The sequence below is a fragment of the Emericellopsis cladophorae genome (assembly GCF_022114955.1).
Source record: "Emericellopsis cladophorae strain MUM 19.33 chromosome Unknown NODE_2_length_1295279_cov_118_880017, whole genome shotgun sequence".
Taxonomy (NCBI): Eukaryota; Fungi; Ascomycota; class Sordariomycetes; order Hypocreales; family Bionectriaceae; genus Emericellopsis; species Emericellopsis cladophorae.
In genome coordinates, this window is record NW_026250927.1 from 1,037,512 (window position 1) to 1,052,267 (window position 14,756).

At 56.3% G+C, this 14,756-nt stretch overlaps 5 protein-coding genes across 5 annotated transcripts; 4 read left to right on the forward strand and 1 right to left on the reverse strand.

Annotated features, from left to right (window-relative positions):
• Positions 1-493: 493 nt before the first annotated feature.
• J7T54_007080 (uncharacterized protein) lies at positions 494-3,050 on the forward strand (the record flags this gene model as incomplete). The annotated part of the gene is made up of 5 exons (XM_051510565.1): positions 494-1,897; positions 1,950-2,040; positions 2,093-2,130; positions 2,209-2,773; positions 2,824-3,050. The coding sequence occupies 5 exons, from the start codon at positions 494-496 to the stop codon at positions 3,048-3,050; spliced, it is 2,325 nt and encodes a 774-aa protein (XP_051366294.1).
• A 696-nt stretch (positions 3,051-3,746) lies between these two features.
• J7T54_007081 (uncharacterized protein) lies at positions 3,747-5,300 on the forward strand (the record flags this gene model as incomplete). The annotated part of the gene is made up of 1 exon (XM_051510577.1): positions 3,747-5,300. One exon carries the CDS (start codon positions 3,747-3,749, stop codon positions 5,298-5,300), a length of 1,554 nt encoding a protein of 517 aa, XP_051366295.1.
• Positions 5,301-6,940: 1,640 nt separating this feature from the next.
• J7T54_007082 (putative mannan endo-1) lies at positions 6,941-8,098 on the forward strand (the record flags this gene model as incomplete). The annotated part of the gene is made up of 1 exon (XM_051510587.1): positions 6,941-8,098. The coding sequence occupies one exon, from the start codon at positions 6,941-6,943 to the stop codon at positions 8,096-8,098; it is 1,158 nt and encodes a 385-aa protein (XP_051366296.1).
• A 201-nt stretch (positions 8,099-8,299) lies between these two features.
• On the reverse strand, positions 8,300-9,318 carry J7T54_007083 (putative rhamnogalacturonate lyase C; the record flags this gene model as incomplete). Its single annotated transcript, XM_051510597.1, has 2 exons — positions 8,300-8,750; positions 8,804-9,318. The coding sequence occupies 2 exons, from the start codon at positions 9,316-9,318 to the stop codon at positions 8,300-8,302; spliced, it is 966 nt and encodes a 321-aa protein (XP_051366297.1).
• A 463-nt stretch (positions 9,319-9,781) lies between these two features.
• On the forward strand, positions 9,782-14,389 carry J7T54_007084 (uncharacterized protein; the record flags this gene model as incomplete). Its single annotated transcript, XM_051510608.1, has 8 exons — positions 9,782-10,660; positions 10,715-11,028; positions 11,679-11,716; positions 11,905-11,989; positions 12,081-13,117; positions 13,171-14,158; positions 14,210-14,273; positions 14,324-14,389. 8 exons carry the CDS (start codon positions 9,782-9,784, stop codon positions 14,387-14,389), a joined length of 3,471 nt encoding a protein of 1,156 aa, XP_051366298.1.
• Between the last annotated feature and the right edge of the window lie 367 nt (positions 14,390-14,756).

The following is a 14,756-nucleotide window of genomic DNA, read 5'->3' on the forward strand; positions in this document are numbered from 1 at the left end:
CCAGAGACTAACAAAGGCCTGATGTACCTTTCGGCGCGTCTCACGCGGCCAAGGTACTTACGCTTGGCGTGACGCCCACCCTTGCCCGTGCACATCACGCTCGTCACTCGTGTGATGATCTCAGATCTTCGTTCAGCCGCGGAGGGCCGCTGCCGCCTGCATGCTCAGCTCAGCTCCGGCGGCGGCGGCGTCGTTCTCTCGCTGAGTGATTCGCACTTCTGATCCTCTCCTTTGCTTGCTCATGCGCACAAGTCTCACTCGAACGAACCTGACAGCCTAGACGAGGATAGACGAGTCACGGCGATAATACAGCTTACATGCACACAGAGCGCCTCGAAACCTCGAGACCGAAACCCCGCGGACTTGTTTGGCCTTATTCCGCGACAGCGCGACCACACCCTGAGTTCAATCGACAGAGAGAGGGGGACAACCAGACAATCGCCACCTGGCAACAAAAGACGACACCAGTCGAGCTGCCATTTTGGAGGCCAAGATGATGGAAGAGGTCGACGACCTTGTCTTAACATCCTTTCGGGACATTGTTGACAAGGCTAGAACAGCGCTGCTCAATGCTAGCGAGGAGAACCCCGTTATGCTCAAGGCCGCTCAGGCGCTGCTCAAGGAGGGTGAGCGAGCCATCAGGAGGATCGAACCGCAGTGTCGTAGACACCTCGACGACTACGGCTCGAGCTTCATCGCCGCCCTCAAGGACAACGATGAGATTGCCACGTTCCGAGCGCAGCTGACCGACCTGCTGTGGGAGTTTGAGGATTATGTCGAGCTAGACGACTTTGACGCTGACAAGTTCACCGAGCTGCAAATGCTCTCACGCAAAGCTGCTCCGAGAATCTCCGATGCCCTTCTGCGGATGAAGATCGAAGCGCCCACCAGCGACGCCGCCTCTTCGCGAGGGTCCATTGCCCAGTTACCGACGCCGACGTCGCCACACGCCGCACTCATGCACGGATTCACAAGCCAGCCCCATCGGGGGTCCGCAGGGAGCTCCATGGCTGACAGTAACGATGCCAGCAGCCTGCTCCGAGGACTCATGCTCTCACCCACGGGTCACGATAGCATCCACAATGCGGCGCGGGAGCAGCCGAGGCCAACGTCAGCAACCCATTCGGACTGGAATGCCAAGGCAGGGGACGATGGTGGATGTCCCATCGAGTCACCCGTTGACGGAAGAGCCGAGCAGAATGAATCGCCGGTTCTGCCAAAGTCTACTCTCGAAGATGATCCAAATGGCAAGTTTACTGTGGTGTTGCCACCTCCTGTCAGCGCAACCGGAGGCGGGTTCCCAGCTCAGCAAATCTACGAGATGGAGGATCGCCGTTCAAGCACCATCAGTGCGCATGGTCACCACCAGCACCATCACTCGCCTCACCCGCAACGTCGGCAGCCGACATTGCCAAACTGCGCAATCCCAGAGCACGAGGTGACCTCGGCACAACCCGGCTCGATCCCGTTCTTCCAGCCCTCACAGCCCTTTTCGCCCACGTCGCAGCACTCCCGACAGCACTCGTTCCCCTTATCCGAGCAGTCAGACGAGCCCCCACGGCCTGACCTGTCCAGCCTTCCCTCCCATGGTGATCCGCGCGCCCGCGGCAACTCCTTTAACTCCAGTATCGGCGCCAGCCCCCTGCAGCCACCGACACCCACCATCCCAGGCGCCCAGCCTATAGTGCAGCCCTCCGCCGAGATGATCGCCATGATGGGAAGCGCGCCCATCCCCGTTGAGACGGAGATACCGGCCAAACCGTCCATCGATGGATCGGGCAAGCTCAAGGGGGCCAAGATCGACGAGGCGAGCTCGTTCCTCTTGGCCAAGGGCTTCTGTGAAGGGGCAAAGGAAGTCATTCGCGGAGGCATTGGGGTCAAGAGGACGAAGAAACCGGTAGCTATTCGTGCCCTGGTTGGGAAGAACTGCAGCGCTGACACTGATATAGGGGTTCGCGACCGCGGCCACTGTAGCGCGGTGTCTTGCCTGTCTGTATGAGCTTGACTTTGCCGAGATTGAGACCGACGTAAACGGAGAGGGTAAGACGACGCGATCCCTCGGGAGACGAGGCAATACTGACAGTAGCCGCAGACAAGGGCAATTTTCAACGCAACGGTATCAATTTCCGCGTACGTTTCCTCCAGAAGAGCCACGTCTCGACGAAACGTGTAGACGACGTGCAATACGCATGTATGTTTTGTGTTCAGGCAGGGCGCACCATCCACGACAGCGACGCCACCGTCTTCTTCAACCAGAAAGCTCTCTTTGAGCACCTTGCGCGCCATCCGCGGCCTCTGCCGGAAGTACCAGGCGTGACGGTCATTGAGGGCAGCTCCTTGCCCGAAAAGTACCGCAACGACTACGACATTCACTTCAAGCAACCCACACGGCCACATCCCGTGATTGAGCGGGCGGACGAGTTGATCTATCGCCCGTCTGCCGTTTCACTCGACCAGGCACGGAGGATGTACGGACAGCGTCTTCTGTACGATCGCTCGCCTGCCCTCGAACTCGCACAAGGCGCGCGGATCAGTGGTCTTACCTGGCCCTCGAAGTACAACGGCGAGTGGGCATTTGGATGGCACGACGCGCACTATGCGTCGGTGCCCACGCTACTCCTCAAGCTGGACGCCCCGTCGACGAGCGAGATTCGATATGAACGATCGAGTATCATCCGCGCCAAGGCGAGGTGGCGGTTTTCCGTCAAGGAGAAGGAGAAGAATGCCGACTGGCTCAAGTTCGACAAGGGCGACATCATTACGAATATTTCGTGTACGTGTGCGTCTTTTTCGCAAAGGGGGCTTACTGACCTGTTCATGTAGACGTCGATTTCGAGCACTGGTGCTGGACGGGCACCAACGCCAAGGGCAAGTCGGGCATCTTCCCCAAGGATTTTCTCGACCCGGCCACCATATCCGAGCCCACAAGCACGGCGACGGCCAACCGTGCAGGATCGCTCAGCGAGGAAAAGGCGCGGTCCGCGTCGTCGATGCTGTCCAAGTTTTCGATTCGCAAGAACATGGGCCGGCCAACCAGTATATCTGGTTGATCAGATGTCGCGTGTTTCTAGTCTCATACTATACATGCGTGGTAGGTACGTAGGAACCCTTGGAATTTGCTTCTCGTGGGGAGGCGAGCAGATCTGGCGTCTTGTGTTTTTGAGGGATACCCCTGATTCCAGTGCGCGCGCATGCTTCGTTTCATAGACATTCGTTTCTTGTTCAATTGATTTGGCGTGATCCTTATCACGCCAAAAGTGCATATGGGACGTTTGTCTATGAGCCAGTCAAGCTTGGTTGCTTATGATTAGTGCACTGTTGGGAATTGGGGGGCAGCAACATGTAGATCCCTGAGCACGCACGCATGCTCATGCTATGGGGTCGTTAGGGAGACTGTTCGCAGCGGTTGGTTTTCATCAAAGGAGGCACTTTTGTATCAATCACAGGACTGACTCGCACCATCCTCCTCCTCGGTCGAAGTCATACCAGACCAGGCACGGCGTTTACACATATTCTCCGAGTCCGCACGTCAGTGGGGAACATTGCACATAACTAGCGGATTCCTCAAGATTTCTTCGTCCTTTTGGTTCTGGCAAGCACTCGGTAGCTTGATCGCAGTTGGCCCGCACCGAGACAAACCATTGACGAGCCATCGCCAAAGCCCGTTACGACGCCCGACGGATACATCAGACAGCCAATTAAGCATGCTCAGAGTAAGGACAATATTATCCCATCCGTGACTCAACATGCCCGTCACGAAAGACTCGCCATCTGAGGCATCAGTTCTCGACAGCAATGCCATGGTCCCACCAGGATCGACTGCAGAAGGCGGCCCAGTATCAACACCACAAGACCGAAAATGGTCCATCCACTCGCCATGGGCAAAAAGAGGCATTGTGCTATGCTCGGCCATGACCGCCTTCTTCTCCCCCTTTTCGTCGCAGATCTACCTCCCCGCCATGACATCCATAGCCAGCGACCTCGACCTCTCCATCTCCCAGGTCAACTTGACCGTCACCACCTACATCGTCACCCAGGCCATTCTTCCCATGTTCGTGGGGCCCCTGGCAGATACCTTTGGCCGACGTCCTGCGTACCTCGTCTGTGGTCTCATCTTCATCGCCGCCAACATGGGACTCGCCGAGGCACCGAATTACGCTGCGCTTCTGGTTCTCCGGAGTCTCCAGTCGGCTGGGTCCAGTCCCACGGTCACGCTCTGTGGTGCTGTCATTGCGGATGTGGCTACGTCCGCCGAGCGAGGGACGTATGCTAGCATTACTGGTATTCCGACTGTTCTCGGTCCGGCGCTGGGACCGGTGGTGGGAGGCCTCGTGTCGCAGAATTTGGGATGGCGCTGGATCTTCTGGGTGTTGACCATATTGGCTGGGGTCAGCCTATTGATCATCTTATTGTTCCTCCCCGAGACGTGTCGCGCCCTTGTCGATGATGGGTCAGTGGCGCCACAGAAGTTGTCTAGGACGGCATGGCAATGGGCGGCAGAAAGACGAGGAACCGGCAACAGCTACACAGAACATCCGCAACAGCGCGAGGAGAGGACAAAAAAACCTGTCATGGCTAGTATACTCGGCAACTTTGCCATGTTGTGGGAGAAGGAGACGGGCCTGCTACTGGGCAGCGGATGCCTGCTGTTTGCCGCGTACACGGGTCTCACAACGGCCTTGGCGACGAACTTTGCGCAAGCGTACGACTTGAGTCCCACAGACACTGGGCTCATGTATCTGCCCATGGTTGCAGGCACTCTGTTGGGTGCCGTCCTCGCGGGGCCCATGATGACCTGGAACTACAAGCGTCAGTGCGCTCGCCAGGGCGTTCCCTACGATCGTTCGCGGCAGATTGATCTCTTGGGGTTTCCGATTGAGAGGGTGCGTCTCGAGATTGGGATTCCCTTTCTCGCAACGAGTGGTGTCGCCATCATGGCATGGGGCTGGGCGGTGCAGAGCAGGGTGCACCTAGCAGCGCCTTGTAGCATCAGTGCCGTCGTGGGTCTCGGGATGACAGTCTTCAACAACACGATATGGGCGCTGCTGATGGACATTCACACGGCTAGGGCTGGGACAGCGACAGCGGGAGCGAATCTTGGACGAGGACTGGTGAGCGCAGCCACTGCGGCGTTTATTGCACCTGCCATTGATGGACTGGGAATGGGTTGGACATTTACCGTTCTCGCTATCCCTTATGCAGTCGTGGTTCCCGTCATGTGGTATGTCATGGCGAATGGCATGCGATGGAGGGCTCAGCAGGTCCAAGTGGTGGAAGGCCACGCTCTGTCTGCGAAGTGAGAATATGATGAAGCGTACTGGGCGATGCCTCTGTTTCGCACGCGATGAGGCATCGTCCATTCACATTTGCCGTGCTCATAATCTCAGCCCTGGCCGTGGTCCTCATCGTCTCCCTGCTACGGAGAGGGTGACTTTGGCAGGGAGACTGGCTACGTGTATGTACTCTCGAACATGTGCATCTTGGGTGCATCGGGCACGCGCCTTTGCAAGATTGGTCCCCGAAATGGGAGATGAGAATCCAGCTGAGATCGGCCATATGTGAGCTGGCATATGATAAAGGACAATCAAGTTGCGTTGCAGAACAAATTGGCAAGACAGGCTGGCGCACACATCACGAAGAAGGCATGAACTTTACTTTGAGAGCTTCAAAGCTGCCGCCACCTTTGACCTATAGCGGTCTTCATGAGATGACTGACCATGATAAGAAGAATTTGGGCCCTGTTGGCTCGGGCACGGTGACTTGTTCGAGCTGAAACGCACAGGGGACGATTGGCTGGGGTTGGCGTTTCGATGCTTGGCATCCCAAGGGCGGTTGCGCGTGTGGAAGTGCCGAGTCTGCATTGTGCAAGCCAACTCTTTTAGTCGCTGGAAGGTCACTGCATCTCATCGGTACGAAGTTGTGAGCAGAGAAACTTGTTGTGTCAAGCGAATTCAACATGATGAGAGTTATTCGAGTACAAAATAAGATTGCTGGAAATCAGTATGTACAAGGACTGTAGGTCCGTGAGGGTTAGGCGGCAGTCAGACCTGGAACATTGTAGTTGCCAGGCCAAGAGTCTTCCCAAACGATCATCAACCTTGCAAGTCCGGGATTCCATCAGCAATGAGAAAAGAATATGCTCGAGTTCTGTGAAAATCAAGCAGGCACACCGTGTACAGGGTATGCATATTTGTTCCCCGGTTAAGTTAGCCCTTCAAATCCAGAAGCCCTCGAGGCGTTGTTTACTTTCTCGCCCACCCACCACATACAACGCATGAACTCGCCCGGTCACCGAAAAAGCGATGCAGTCTATATCGCGGTGGCTACCGTCTTCTCTTTTCCTCTGACGCAACCCCCTTCGCGACCATTTATGATCCCCCGCCAACATGCACTACCCAGCCAAGACCGCCAACAGGTGGCGGCGGCAGCTCTGAATGCCCAGCCCCATCCTGAAACGCCTCGTCTGCCCTATCGACAAGCGCGCAACCACCTCAGGTCGCGCCCCTTACCGCCGCGCTGGCGCCGCACACGGACGTGGCAGCCGCTCTGGGCGCAAGCTCTCCCCTTTGCCACGTCTTGGACGATGCTTGGCTCTCTGGCCGACACGAAGGCTGAGCCACTCCAACGACTGGGCTACCTCAACCTCCGACGTGGGACATGGCTCGCAAGATGAGCAAGGAGGCTCGCTGGGCCCGGCCCGCGCCTGGTGTCTTTGTCGGCAGCTTCTGTGATGATGAAGCGCCTGGATATATTACCTAGTATCCTCGCCGTTGGCCCAGATGTTGACCATAGAAGTACAGTCGCTCGTTTTGTTTGCCTCTTCTACTACTTGCCCACGGGCTCAACCGACACTCGTTACTACATACACACTGTTCAGCGCCAACGCTACAGGCACAGATACTGGGGGTTAATCATGCACACTTCTTACTATTGGGCGGCGATGCCCCTCTTGGCTGCCTCAGCAGCTGGCGCAGACACAAAGGAATATGTTGGCAACGCCGTGAGCGCCATTCAAACACTCAACGACGAATGGTACAATCTACGCACCGGCATATGGGACAACGCATGGTGGAATTCGGCCAACATGCTCACCACGCTCGCCGACTTTGCGACCCTCCGTCTCGACGAGGCCAATGAGCTGAACGTCGGCGGCTACATGCGCAACACCTTTATCCAAGCGCAGAGCGAAAACGTCCAGACAGTCAAGCAACTCTCCGACGCGGGCATGGTCACGTCGTCATATTGCATCGACGACGACGTCAAATGCACGACGAAGAGGCACTTTCTTGGGAAGCGTGGCTTTGACGACTTTATCAACGAGTTCTACGACGACGAGGGATGGTGGGCTCTCGCCATGATCAGGTCCTGGGACGCGACTGGTGATCAGGAGTATCTGGACTCCGCCGTGACCATTTTCGAGGACATGCAGACGGGTCTCGGGGGACCCTGCAACGGCGGCATCTTCTGGAACAAGGACCGCAAGTACGTCAACGCCATTTCCAACGAGCTCTACCTCTCGGTCGCCGCGTCACTGGCCAACCGCGTGCCCAACCGCGACTATTACCTCGCCATCGCAAGGGACCAGTGGGCCTGGTTTCGGGACAGCGGCATGATCAACAAGGACAATCTCATCAACGACGGGCTCGACGGCAAGTGCAAGAACAATGGGATGCAGACTTGGTCTTATAACCAGGGCGTCATCCTCGGTGGTCTGACAGAGCTGTACCGCGCGACGGGGAACAAGGACCTCCTCCGCAAGGCGCACACCATTGCCAAAGCAGCGATCAAGAAGCTCGCCAATGACGAAGGCATCCTCGTCGAGACGGACAAGTGCGAGAAGCGCAACGGCCACTGTGGTCGTGATGGGCAGTCGTTCAAGGGCATCTTTGTGCGCAACCTGCGCTATCTGCACGACATGGCGCCCGACGACGAGTTCAAGGAGTTTATTGTCAAGAACGCCGATGCCATATGGGCGCAGAACCGCAACAAGCAGGGCATGCTGGGCGTCGCGTGGACGGGGCCATTCATCAAGGCGACGGGCATGTCGCAGGGCGCGGCGCTCGATGTGCTCGTCGCGGCGATTGGCGTGTCTGATTGAGGGTGATTGAGAAAAGACTATTGGTTTTGGGACACTTTAGAAAGCGAAGGGAGTTTTTTTGGATCGGGATCCATAGATGGGGGTTTTGCAGACCAGAAGGGGGTCATAATTATAGAGCCACACACTTGATACCACGAATCGACAAAGTTGACTGACCACCCTGCAACAATGGCTGTTCTATGCCAAACGGATGACTGCGGGCTAGATATCGATTACGACGGCCCGACTTCGCACTTTGCCCGTGTTCCCATGCATCTGCGCCGCATTCACCATCAGCCCGCCCCTGTTACTGCCCGGTCCGCCCATGAGCCACTTCCACGCCACGCTCTCGAGGCCGAGGTACAAGACCGTCGCAACGTCCCACCACAGGTCGCAGGGAAAACACTCCCTCAGCCAGCCTCGCTTGGGCCGCGCCATGAGTCTCTCGTAGGCCGTCTGCAGGTCGTCGTAGTACGCTGGTGACGAACCATAGCCAAAGTGGACGTGGCCAAAGATGTGCAGTCTAGGACGAACGCGATACAGTTCACGCAGGAGATTTGTGTCGCCGAGGGCGAGATCGTGGTGGTGTTTAGGCGGAGAGTGGGTGATGAGGATATCCGTCTCGGGGGGGATCTTGCTGAGCCACGGGTGCTCGTCCGGCTGGTATTGGAAGCTGGGACCGCGGGTCAGATCATGTGACACAACAATGGACGTCTTTGTACTTACGCGAATTCAGGAGGTCCGATGTTGGGGATATCTGGGACCCCAAAGATATGAACCTTCCGCCCCCTGATTTCCTGCACCGTTATCTGGCTCTCGAGGTACACCACGCCGTCCAGATCGACCTGGGCCCCGGACTTGACATCTTCGTCCCGCCTCGACTTGGGATCAAACCAAGAGTCGTGGTTGCCCGCAACGACAACCTTGACGGCGTGTGGTTGGCGCTTGAGCCAGTCGATTTGCTTCTGGATATCCCGCACGGTGCCCTCGTTTGTCAGGTCGCCCGCGTGCACCAGGATGTCGCCCGGGGGAATGTGAACGAATTGGTCGTGGGTGTCCGAGATGGCGACGACGCGGATCTTGGGGCGGGCTGGGTGGAAAGGGTGACCTCGTAGGAGGAGCACGACTTGGTAGAACAGACTTGTGAGGTAGGTCAATGGCGAGAGAAGAAGGGAGTCGAGAAGGGTGGGTGGCTGCCATTGGTCGCGCCTGCGCAGACCGAGGCATTGGAGAAGACCCATTGCACCGAAGGTAGGTTGTCTGATGAGGTTGAGTGTCACTGGCGATGATGGCCCATGTCTGCAAGGTGTAGGTAGTGAGTGAGACGAAGCTGGTGAGACAATCAGGCGTAAAGTGAAGACCCACTGACATCATCCAACGGTATTGCTGCAGGTGCAGGGTAAGTGGACTGTGACGGCAACTCGTGCACCCGAGTTGCAGGCTTCTTCCAACAACCTTTGACTTATCCCCGATTCACATCAATGCTTTTAGCGCAATCTGATCCCCAGAAGTGAGAGGGGGTTCAAGATGCTGCGACATGGAGCTCGTCGAGAATGAAGATGAGCACCCTTCATGGACAAAAGGAAAACACGAGTCAACTTGCCTTGACGCCCCGGCCATCGACCTCACAATGCGAAGCGCGTGAAGCTGTCGCAATCACTCACTCGAGTCCTTTACACCCTCATATTTACCCAATGTTATACAATGTCTTACCCGATAGAGTTTCGGGAAGACGAGAAGCGACGCACTGTACAGCCCATCAACCTCTCCAATGCGTCGACTCAAGCCCAGTCGCCATTTCTCTCAAAGCTTCCTCTTGGAGTCCGGCGCGTCATTTACAGTCAGCTATGGTCCCTCAACGGTCTGGAGCAGCATATTTTCGCCGAAACGGTGTGGGACGACGAACTGATGACTCAGGGACCACATCTGCCGCCGGGGGACAGCATACCAACAATGTCCGAGAGCTGGAATAGCGAGGGCCAAGGGGATGAATTTCACCTGAATTCTCAAAGCGATGAGAAGTCCCGAGAAGCGAGTATATTAGACGCAGACGCACTTGAGGATATCGACAGGGAAGATGACAGTGCCAGCCACACAGACGGGAGTCTGATCGATGCCAACATTGAGAACGGCTCCGACCACGACATAGACGACTATTTTGCACACCACCCTGACAGTTCTCCCTACATCTCACCGGCCCACAGCATGGCCGACTCATCGCGCACCCCCTCTGTCAGAGCCACCTGCTTCCCTTCTCCGTCCTCGCCTCTGCCCACGCAGGTGGGCCACATCCGCCGCATACGCTGCACAACCGACTACGCCCTTCCAGACATATCCTTACCCAGTCATTCATCAGCACTGTTTGGCAAGACGGCCGAGCATCTTTGGCGCCATGACTCATCCTTCGTCGACGGGACGGAGCCCGTCTGGGAGGAGACGTGCTACTGGTGCAAGGCAGCGTACGAATGCTTATTTGACAGATACGGCGATCCAGATCCTCCCCAGGAACGTTCCGATTTCATGGCGATGCTCCTCGTCTGCAAGAGCATGTACGGCGAAGTGCTGCCAAGTATCATGGAAGACGTACGATGGAGCTTCACCAAACCCTGTCATCTTTCCGAATTCCTCAAAATGCAGTTTCCCATGATACATCTCATCCGGCGGATCATTGCGCTCTGGGATATCAGGCACTCATTCAACCCCCAGCTCGCCAAGTGGCAGGCGAGTCTTCCACGGCTGGCCGCGATGGAGAATCTGAGGGAGCTAGAGATGTGGATGGATTACAGCCGGGCGTGGTTCAATGACGAGGAGCGTCTTGAGATGGAGGATCCCCGACGGGCCAGAATATGGGCTATGGCGCCCGAAAACGTGCATCTGCGCGTGACATATCCGAAGAGGGTGGCGGAAAGCTATTCGCACGAGCCCGAGGACGCAGCGCCATATCTGGTTAGGTTTGTGAGAGGGACAGGCGGTTGGGCCAGCACCCAAGAAGCGCAAAGCGATGTAGATATATAGAGGGTTGCTTCAACACATGCGGACAGTGTACTTTGGTTTCTCCCGATCCAGGTGTAGGTCGTAGTGTCCTACACAAAACAGTAACACGCAGCACACTGCCCGGGGAAGACACCTTCTTTGAATCTTTTATTTATGTCAGATTATCCCCTGAAGATGAAACACGATCATGAACTAAGTAAAGGGAGAAGAACATGAACGACTTATGCGATACATTACGTGAATTTATTGCTGGCCTCTTGAAGTTCGAGGCATACTAGCTCCAGGGTAAGGCGAACTAGGGAGTAGTTAGGGCCACTGACATCATCCCGCTTCGCCGACCCCTAAATCTACCCTTTGACAGTGGGTCTATGCAAATGTGCGCCAGGCACCTTTAGATCTGTATGAAGAAGCAGATATATAAAATCATGGGATGCGCTTGAATTTTGGGATGGCAACATGAACAAGTTCAGTTCTGTCACTCGACTGTTCGAAATTGTCAGTTTGTCAAGTGCAACGGGAATTCCACTCTTGTCTGCTAATAAACTGCGAATGATCGGCTGCACGCGCGCACTAACTCAGCGCTAGCAGCTACAGCTACAGCTACAAGCTGCGGCGACGTGCTGGAGCTTCAGCTGGCTTTGGCATGTGCGGGTGGTGGTGACGTCTTTTGTGGTGATGCCCGTCGTCAAGCAAGCAAGCAAGCGAGCAAGCGAGCAGGTTGGCAGGCAAACAAGCTTTCCCTGACCTCGATCTAGTTCACAAACTTCCCGTGCCCTCTTCCTAATCACTGCCTCCCTTTCAATTGTCTTGCCTCATTCTCAATCGTCGTCTAGACCCAGATAAAGGCAAACAGAAAATGTCCACGCTCAAGGGCCTGTATGGCAAACGCGACGATGGCGGGGTCGAATCCAACTACGGGTGCGTCCAGTGTCTCTTCATCATGCCAGCCTACCATTGCTGCTGCGAATCCAAAAGAATTGATACGCTGACGATGAGAAACCCATCACAGAGTAGACTATATCGTCCACCACAAGATCCCAGCGGCGGAGCGCGAGGCTGCCGAGGCCGCCTTCATCCAGCTCATCACCGCCCTCACAAAGGTTGGTCTCGCCACAGAGGTCCGCCATGGTGATGGCACAGACCTCCTCGTCTTTGTCAAGATTGCCTCGCCAGAGTACCTAGCGAAGCACATCTACCGCGCTCGTCTGCAGGATTGGCTCCAGGGCGTGCGCTCAGACAGCCCTAACAAGGACATCTCGCAGGCGCTCGAGGACGAGCCCGTCACCGAGGCGGAGCGATCGCGGCTCGTCTACCTGATCCTCACAAAGCCTACGGAAGACGGCGGTGCAGGCATCACGCCGGGCAATGGCAGCTGGAAGTACGTGGCAAGCATCTTTCCCCTGCACAACCACGCCTTCAACAAGGCCTGGATCCAGAAGTGGAGTCGCAAGTACCTCCTGGACCAAACCGACCTGGACGAGATTCGCAACAAGTTTGGCGAGGATGTGGCCTTTTACTTTGCCTTTACGCAGTCATACTTCCGCTTTCTCATCTTTCCCTCGGCGGTAGGCCTCACGGCCTGGTTGTTCTTTGGTCAATTTTCCAAGGTATATGCGCTCCTGAGCTGCCTCTGGTCCGTCGTCTTCTTTGAGTACTGGAAGAAGAAGGAGCAGGATCTCGCCGTCTCCTGGGGCGTCCGCGGCGTATCCAACATTCAGCGTCCCCGACCAGAGTTTGAATGGGACTACGAGAGGGAGGACGCTGTGACGGGCGAAAAGGTCAAGGTCTACGACCCCATGAAGAGACTCAAAACGCAGCTGCTGCAGGTCCCCTTTGCACTGGCCTGCGTCGCTATCCTCGGTGGTCTGGTCGTGACCTGTAACTCGCTCGAGGTCTTCATCAACGAGGTCTACACCGGCCCCGGCAAGCAATTTCTGCCCTTTCTACCCACTGGCATCCTATGCACAATGACGCCACTCTTATCCGGGTTCTTGATGAAGGCGGCTGAGACTCTCACGACGTGGGAGAACTATGAGAATGTGGACGGTAAGCTCTCCAGTTTCTTTCCACACATTCGTGCCTTTTCGCTGACTTGACAGCCTACAACGCGGCTCTCGTCCAGAAGCAGTTCGTCCTCAACTTCATGACCTCCTACATGGCCCTCCTCTTCACGACATTTGTGTACATCCCCTTTGGCCACATCCTCGTGCCCTTCCTCAACTTCTGGCAAGCCACTGCGGAGACCCTCACATTCTCCGAGAAGCCCCTGCCCACAAAGACGTTTGAGATCAACCCCGCCCGCATCAGTAGCCAGATGTTCTACTTCACCGTCACCGCGCAGATTGTCAACTTTGCCACCGAGGTCGTGGTGCCCTACGTCAAGCGCCAGGCCGCCGACAAGGCAAAGGAGTTTCAGCAAAAGGACAAGCCCAAGGTGCAGGATCACCCCGAGGAGGCAGAGTTTCTACAGCGGGTGCGCCAAGAGTGTGGTCTCGAAACGTACGATGTCAGCGGCGACTACCGCGAGATGGTCATCCAGTATGGCTACCTGGCGCTCTTCTCCGTGGCCTGGCCCCTGGCTTCCACCTGCTTCCTCATCAACAACTGGTTCGAGCTACGCTCCGACGCCGTCAAGATCGCCATCAGCAGTCGACGACCCATCCCCTGGCGCGCCGACTCCATCGGCCCCTGGATGACAGCCTTGGGCTTCCTCAGCTGGCTCGGCAGCGTCACCTCGTCCGCCATTGTCTTCCTCTGCAGCGGCTCCCAGGACGGCGCGCGCGGCACCACCTCGCACATCACCCTCGCCGGCGCCCTGGGCAGCGTTATGTTTGCTGAACACTTCTACTTTGTCGTCCAGCTGGTCGTGCGCCACGTCATGTCCAGACTCGAGTCGCCCGGCGTGCAGCAGGAGCGCAAGGAGCGCTACATGATGAAGAAGCGTATGCTCGAGGAGACGCTGGGGCAGACCGTCGAGGAGAAGGACGCCATTCCTGGACTGCAAGGTGGTGAGGAGATTACGCGCGGGGCTTTGGAGGAGGAGGCACGGAAACAATCGACACATGGCCACGGGACACCCGAGGAAGCGTATGTTCTGCATTTGCCTGTCTTTGCTACTACGAGTGCTAATAGTCCTAGTTTCTGGCAGCGCCAGCGTGGCATGAACGAGACGATCACCATGGGCCGCAGAATGATTGAGCAGGTGAGTTATCCTCCATGTCTGGTTGTGACATGCGCTGACGAGAAAAACAGTCGGTTCAGGGGAAGGGCAAGTCTCAGCAGCAGGCACCCAGGCCCCAGGCCCAGAAGGAGCTGTGAACGAAATTTTGATGGATACCACTCAAGGTTACGGCAGCTGCGGAAGAGAAAAGGATCGAGATGGGGATCTTACGTGTCATACGGGTCGTCCTACTGCACGTGGAACTTGCAAGGCTTCATCGGCACTGGTCAGCATACGAGACAACAAGGATCCGCTGATATTTTCCGCTATGGGAAACTGTTCTATGAGAGGTAGTTCATTGCCCCAGACTTCAGCGCAAGAGTGAATTGAGGAGGACAGGCGGCCGAAGACTCTTCCAAGTTACCTAGTGCGCTGTGTAAATAACACCTGGCCAAAGTTCAAGATTTGGAAGTAGCGAAGCTGTAATGGTGTTTACCTTGTTTGGGTAGGTAGGGTACACCATGA